The sequence below is a fragment of the Pongo pygmaeus genome, chromosome 12 (assembly GCF_028885625.2).
Source record: "Pongo pygmaeus isolate AG05252 chromosome 12, NHGRI_mPonPyg2-v2.0_pri, whole genome shotgun sequence".
Lineage (NCBI taxonomy): Eukaryota > Metazoa > Chordata > Mammalia > Primates > Hominidae > Pongo > Pongo pygmaeus.
The window spans coordinates 44816263-44824425 of record NC_072385.2 but is presented as its reverse complement, the minus strand read 5'-3'; the positions used below and the strand labels follow the sequence as shown (position 1 = coordinate 44824425).

General features: G+C 39.7%; 1 gene segment (V, D, J or C); it reads right to left on the bottom strand.

Moving 5' to 3' along the window:
* Positions 1-266: 266 nt before the first annotated feature.
* On the bottom strand, positions 267-7066 carry LOC129029989 (immunoglobulin kappa variable 2-30-like). The segment is given in 3 exon segments: positions 267-356; positions 6472-6617; positions 6999-7066. Coding segments are annotated over 3 exon segments (252 nt in total).
* Positions 7067-8163: the final 1097 nt, after the last annotated feature.

Genomic DNA, 8163 nt, shown 5'->3' with positions numbered 1-8163 from the left:
TATCAGGGCTTCCAGGTTCTTGCCAACCCTGAGTGAGACCTGAATCACCCCAGCCTGGATGTGGTACAGCCACAGCCATGAGTCTGCAGTTGAGAAGGAAATTGTCTATGTGAGAAGAGCAAGGACTGCATCTACAGTTTTATGTCTTAAGGTTACCTGTACCTGAAAATGACATTTTTATGGTTTCATGTAAAGATGCTCACAGCTCAGGGATGTGAGTCTGCCCCACAGCGGATCATTACAAAAGGAAACAATCTCACATTTCTTCATTTGTTAGTGATGTGCTTATTATTTAATTGAACAGCTCCTGAATAATGGTGCCGACACCAAACACCATCACAAGGACAGTCACATTTCTGAAAAAATAAAATAAAAAATTCCGGGAACAATTGAATGACTAACTTGTAGTGCTTTGTAATCTTGAGTAATTTAACAGAAATTTATATTTAATTGCCCAAGAACGCAAACAAATTTAATTCTAGGTAAGATTCCAGAGGAAGGCTTGGTTTAAATATCTTCTGGGAAATCTACAAAAATAACATCTTTTCCAAGACTGGAAAAAATAATTGAGTAGCAATGATATTGATCCTTAAATATTGAACTCCATTGCAGTAATGTGGGTTAAGGAGATCGAATTGTACTTAAGAAACTGGATTAGAATAAAGGCTCATATTATACTATTTCAATTTTATTTGCTCTTTTCTCATTAAATTGAATAACTTTTGCCTACCTGATTTTTTCTTTTCTTATGTTATTAACCAATTCTAATCTGCTTCTAAGTTTTTAAAAAGTCAGACTTCTAATTAATGAAAATAGTGAAAAAAGAAACGTCAGAGGCAGAAGAAGAAAAAGAAAACACAAAACACAATCAGCCTAACTAAAATAGAATGAGATGGTGCATCTTATTGCAAGTTCTAAATAATTATTCTCAAAGGGTGTTAAAGGAAGAATCAGTTCTATCCATTATCCAATATGGAAACTTGAATTGCAGGAAAGTGAATAACAGTAAAAAAAATTGTCATGATTTCTTTTACTAAAAGTCAATTCTTTAAAAGGTTATTTTTGCAAAGCATTCTTTAAGGTGCTTGAATTTAAGATAGCTTTGCTATTTCCTGTGAAACTTGTGCCAAGGCTTTGACAACAGCAGACAAAGCTGGTCACTTCACAGTGGACACAGATCAGAAGGTGACAAAACAACCTCTATTCGGATCTAGGTGTAGATCCACAGGCCTCTGCCTCTGTGTCTCTGTCATGAACCAATGTCACCCGAATGAGGGAGGACTTATACAGGTGGGGTTTACTATGGCTGTGTCTCCTTCTCCTGATGCGGTTAGTTGTATGGGGTCCATAGAATTGGGAGCAACTGCATTATTCATAAGACTTGGGAAGAGAGTCTTAGAAGTGGAATTGTTTGTGTTCATGACCCTAGAGTCAGTGTTTGGGGTGGACACTGTGATCTGATTTGTAAGGGATTGGAAGGACTTGCAGGCTGAGCAAGGAAAAGAGATGGCCACAGGGGGCAGTTGCACACATGACTTTGTTGGGTGAGGCTTTGACAGGTTTGCAGAGACAAGTCCCTCCTAGCAGGAATCTTGCAGAGAATAAGGTGCCAGGGTTGCTTCTCAAAACAGATGGGTCACTGGACAAGGGGCTGTGTGTCTAGGGGATGCCGCACAGCAGCACAGTGGGGAGTTTCTGGTTTAAGGTTTTCATAACAGGGGTTTATCTTATTGCTGGCAGTTGTGGTTGAAATTTTCTGGACATGCAAATTAAGTATTTTCTAGAAGATTAAAAACATTCTTCCTTGGGGTGTTTTTAAAATAATTGCATTTAAAATTTGAGTTTGAAACAGGCCATTAAGAAGTAAACACAGTTTTGAAATAAACAACATAGGGGCCAGGGCACACAGGTCATCTTTAACTCATTTATATATCACTGTTTCCCATTCTGTAGACTTTGTTCTACAGATGGTATTAGTCAAATTGTCCAAACCAACACTACCATGGATGAGGTTGAGAAACACAGAGGCCTGTTCCCCACCTGGGGCACAGTGAAAGTTCTTTTTGATTAAAGGGGAGAGTTTCTCTTTGGTTAAGAATTAAGACCCAGCCACCTACTGAGCATCCCTTGGTGAAGCTGCAGACCCTGTGACTGGATTCCTGGCTGCAAGGTGTCTGGGGTTGAAGCTGTCTGCATTATCTCACTAACTGTAAACTGTCACTCACTGGAGCATAGATTCACAGATAAATACTCTGGAACACAGAAAGCACAGGGAATGAAGGCTCCGTGAATGTGTATCTTCTGCTTCTGAGAATCCAGCTCTCTGGCACTGGAAAAAACAGGGTTGTTTGTATGTTGCACCTTCAGGCCCTGTTCCAGACCTGTCTAAGCTGAACCTGTTTCCAAATGTTTGAAGTATTGTTCTTTACTTTTTCTCAGGAAAAAAATGATTAGAAATCCTGTAAAATTGTATGCACAGCTGTGGGATTAAGTGGTGAGCTTTTCCTCTGTGCTTGTTAACGTTTTTGCCGAGCCCACCTCACCCACCAACAAACTGCACAAAGTGAAGCAAAGATTCTGTTTCCTTCCTGAGAATTCTGTGTCCACGTCACTTCAATCTCTGTCTCTGTCTTCAAATTGCTTTCTCTTCTGCTGGGTTTGTAAAAATGTCTATCTCTACCTTATAAGGAAAATCTTGATGTCCTTATAATATGGAGAGAGGCAGATATTTAACAAAGAATTTTTATTGACCACCTGGGCCAAGGCCCATCTGGTGAATACACGATAATCTGCCCATTTCATAATCCTTAATTTACATGTTCGATTAAATTCTGATGAGAAAAGAAAATGGGCTAAAAACTTCATCTTGAAGGAAACATTCATGAAATGATGAATCAGCACAGAAACTGATCATGAAACCTGAGTTCTCCCTCCTCACCAGAGAGTTGGAAAAGCAGGAGGAAGAGGAGCAAAGCTGGGTCCCCACGTCCACGAGGGCCTCCTGAGGCTGCTCCTGCTCACAGAGGGTGGGGAAGGTGGATGAGTCAGTTTGCGCTGCCACACCAAAAAAACTGGACTGGATGGCGTAAACCACGGAATTTAATTTTCACATTTCTGGTGCCTGAATATCCCAGATAGATGCCCAGCAAGGTTTGTTTTCTGGTAAAGACCTTCTTTCTGGTTTTCAGATGCCACCTCTTCACCATGTCTCCACACAGCCTTTCCATAGAGTGTAAGGTGGTTAGAAAGAAAGAAGAAAAAGGAGAGCTCTCTGGATCTTGTAAAAACATAAATCCTGCTCGATCAGAGACCCTCCATTATGACCTCAATTGCACCTTGAGAGGTCCTAATTTCTACAGTCACATTGAAAATTAGGGTTTCAACATGAATCTGAGGACACAATTCAGTCCATAGCAGGTGAGACACAGCCCAGGCTGTGCTTCCAGTCTCAGAGCATGGGGCAGGTTCCCACAACTCAGCACACGGTGGCTGCTTCTAGGTGCCCAGGTCACAGGAAGGACCCGACTCTAACTCTAGGGCTCCCTGTTGATAATGGGACACCAGCGCTCCTACTTTCCCAGTGTTCCTGGGACCATGGTGCTGTCTTTTGTTTATTGTGGAGTGTGTTTGCCATCTTCAGGCAGGTCTTTGACATAGCAACTTACAGGACATTTGATTCTGTGATTGTGAAAACTAATTATTGATTAATTAATCATAAATAACAAATTAAACAACACATTGAATCAGAAAAAAAGGAGGGCCGAATGAAGAGCTTAAAAGAAGACAGTGTCTTAAAAAGACATATTTCTTTCAAACAAGAACAGTTAGAGTCACAGATTTTTTAAACAAATGACTTTTTAGCAGCAATTATGAAATAGTAAATGACAACTTCAAATAGGCAACCATAAATATAAGTTTATGGTCAAAAGTATTTTCAAGAATCATATAAACATATTTTCAGATTAAAACAAACAAACAATGAATGTGGGTTTATCAGCAGATCCACTCAATGGAAAATGTCTCAAATGTGTGATTGAGTCAAAACTACATTTGTCACTGATGGAAAGCTCGAGGTTTTATTTGTTTCTGTTTTTGTTTTTGGCCCTTGGAAGAAAGCAGCTTTCTCTCCACTCTGTTCCACCTCATGCTGCTGAGGATGACCGTGGGGGCAGTGACTGTGAGGAAGGAGGAAGGCTGTGTTCTCAGGGTGGTCGTGCCTCCGGCCCACTTGAGTGACCTCACGGAGCAGAGCCACCGACACCACCAAGGCCACCTGCCTGCTTCTGCACTGCCATGGCACAGACACAGAAACCTTGTCACATTAAGTCCACCATATTTTGAGGCTTCTTCATAATAAATTTAATTATGCTCTGATTCTCCTTGTATCTCTCCCCTTTCAGTTTCTGGAATCATTTATTTTTCACTATTTTGACTTGAGAATATAGACCTTTGGGATATCAGCATTATGTAGGTTGTACATTTGTTTGCTTTTCCTAAAAAATACATCTAACCACCTTGAATGGGTTTGGATTTTATCTCCTGTCTCACAGAAAAGCAGAAACTCAAGGTGACTAGGTGCTGTCAATCACAGGAGGGCTAAAGGTGACGATGGCATTGCTTAGCTCCTGCTCTTGCTACTTACATTTTATTTTCTTTTACTGCATTCTGTAATAGCATGTAGGCTCAATGATGCACTAATTAGTATTTTTGAATAAAATATTAAGTGTCTTATGTTTCTTAATGTGTGGGCTCCGGTCTGATAAATATCTATATACATTTTGCCATGGAACTTTTAAACCTAACAGAAATGACACATTGGAATTTTAATTGTACTTACTACGGAATCCATTATCTTGAAATAAATCATCTCAAGTATCAGGATCTTGTTCTATTGATTCAATCAGCCTTTTGTGTCTCTACACTGTATTATCACATGTAACAGACATCACTCTTTACTCAGATTCATGTGAATTTATTTCGTAGAAAAATCAGATCATGGATGTAGTAGATTAGTGGTAACACAAGTGGAATTCATGTTAGAAATGGCTGGTTTGGGGACAGTTTTCTACGTGATAACACTTGGTCATATTGGGAAATTGTTATCTTCCCACTTCCAAAACGTTCTCTCTCCTTTACCACTCACACGAAATTGCCCTGTCTAGTATTGTGATGGAGAAAGCACTATGGCTTTTTTAACAGAAAGCATTTCTGTTAGGTTTAAAAGTTGCATGGCAAAATGTGTACAGATATTTATCAGACCGTAGCCCTCAAATTAAAAAAGCATATAAATTTAGTGCACTATTCTCAATGGAATCTATTAAGGGCATAATTTTTCTATACATTTACAACTAAAAAGGGAAGATTCAGATTCATTTTCAGGAATAAAATAGTGTCATGTAAAAATAATGCATTTTTTCATTTTTTAAATCATTTTCTTATGACCACATAGCGCTAAATATTTCTTCTCTAAAATACTATGTCAGTAAAATACTTTTATAATTCTAAGAATTTGAGAAGGAAGTGAAAATCTCATGCAATTCTGCATTTTTCCTGTGGTATATTACGTAAACTTTATGTTTTCTACCTGAATTATTTTGTTAATTTTCAAACCCACTTTTGGAATTGCAAGAACTCCGTTTTCGGTCAGCAAAAGGTAATTGAGGCATGCCAAACTATTTTGGCATTATCATCTTATATTTGACATGGATTTAAAAAATCTGTAAGTGGAAAAAAAATCAAATATTTTATCTTATTATTCTTAGCCATGCTCCCCTGAGGACAGCTGATGTACAAAGCTTTCTCCATCATAATACTAGGGAGAGCAGGTTCGTGTGAGTGGTAAAGGAAAGAGAAAGTTTGGAAAGTGGGAAGATAGCAATTTCCCAACATGGCCAAGTGTTATCATGTAGAAAACTATCCCCAAACCAGTCGTTTCTAACATGTATTTCAATTGAGTTACCACTAACCTGCATCCATGATCTGATTGTTCTGCCAAATAAATGGACTCGACAAATGTGGACCAGACAGGGAGGGTGAGGATGAGCTTTCATTCACTCTCCCTTCATCAGAGTTGGTTGTTCCCAGAGCACATGGCCACCTGTGGCAGCTGATGGAGCCTTAACATGTGGGATTGAGGAGCAGCTGAGCCTCTCATGGGCCAGAGTCCTCATCAGCAAACTCTGCCCTGAATTCTCCAACAGCCTCCTCTTCTGCAGATTGAGAAACCCTGCTGACATGCTCCCCAGGCAAGCAGTGCATGTGAGCACCCCAGAAGGGAGGTTTTTGTTCGGGGTTGTACCACTGTGGGAGGAGACTGTACAGTTTGCATGCAGTAATAAACCCCAACATCCTCAGCCCCCACCCAGCTAATTTTCAATGTGAAATCAGTGCCTGACCCACTGCCACTGAACCTGTCTGGGACTCCAGAGGCCTGGTTGGAAACCAGATAGATCAGGAGCTGTCAAGACTGACCTGGCTTCTGCAGGTACCAAAAAAATAGGTGTTTCCATCACTGTAAACAAGGCTCTGACTAGACCTGCAGGAGATGGAGGCTGGCTCTCCAGGGATGACGAGCAGGGAGAGTGGCGTTTGGGTCATCATAATATCCCCACTGGACCCTGAAATAATATGAAAGAAGTGCAAGGTTATACAGACACACCATGAGCAACTTAAGTGATTTCCCTTATGATATTTATTTACAGTTACGTATTTTTTTCCAGTTTTCATTTATATCATGAAAAGTAGACTTGTTTTTAAATGAATGCACTGTTTGCTAGCCAGTAAGAAACTCTTTATTTTCAACATCTTAACCAGAGCACTGGTCATTGTTCCTTGGAAGAGGATCCTGATTACTCATAAGGCAAGAATATGAATTCTCTTTCCTGGAGTATAGACCATGTGCCTCTAACACACAGTTGAAATAAATACGGGAAGCTGTGGAGCCCCCAGATCTCAGCTTCCTACTCCATTTTCCCACCTCATTTTACCTCTATCCTTACCAGGGAGCCAGAGCATTAGCAGCCCCAGGAGCTGAGCAGGGAGCCTCTTTGTGAGAAGGTAAACTGAGGAGTCCTGATCAGTCAAGGCAAGGTTAGAGCTGAGTTCTTATCTCAGACTCACAAGGGAAGGTCCTCCCTAGGGGACAATATGCAAAATCTCTTGTGGGTGCAGTGGAGTGGAAAGAGCCAAGGGAAGGGTGAAGGGGCCTCTCTGGTGAGAAAAGTTCCTTAAATGGCTTCTCTGTTTGGAGGGAAACCAACAGAGATAAAATCTATGCTGCGTGAGTAAGATAAATTCCCTGTCCCTTTTGTCTCCTCTCTTAGATTTCTTGTCTCTTAGCACTTCCCATGGGGCATTTTTCACTTCTTAGTAAGGTTGAGATTCCATAAGTTATTGATAATTCTTCTTTCTTTGTTCGTATGTTTGAGTCTATAATTAGCTTTTTAAATTTTTTTTCTTGAGGTAATACACATACCGGGTAAAGGGCTGAAATGTTAAATAGGCAACTAAGTTTTATGTATGCTCTCCATCCCAGTGAATCTCTAGAGTATTTCAAATTCTCCAGATTCGTCCCTCGTGTACCTTCCCAGGCAACAGCTGCTTCCCCATTCCGATCAAGGTAACTGGAATTGAGATATTCATCACATAGCTTGGTTTTTCCTGGACTAGAGTTTCATATACGTTGAAGGAAAAACCTGTTTTTCTTTTGTTTTTCCTTGCTTCTTGCTCTTTTCTTTACTATTTATGAAATCTTCATTTATTTCTGTGCATTCAACTTACTATCTGCTCTCATTTCCTGTGATTCTGAAAAATTGCCTCTTGAATATATAGAGAGCATATCTACAAGAAATCATTTCTCTTCATTTTGTTCATAAATAAGTGTTTTTACTTTACTTTTACTTTTGAAGCATATTTTCACTGGATAATGAATCCTTGGTTGAGTCCCCTCCACCCAGCATGTAAATATGTAATCTCACTGTCTTCTTGCCTCTATTGGTCCCATAAACAGTTAATTGAGGTTTTATTACTGTTTCCCTGGTATAATGAACTAGTTTTTATTTTGATACATTTGAGATTTTCTCTTTGTATGTGATTTAGCATTTGAACTATAATCTGTATAGTGATGCATGTCGATGTTTATCCTGGATAAGTTCCATTTTTTTG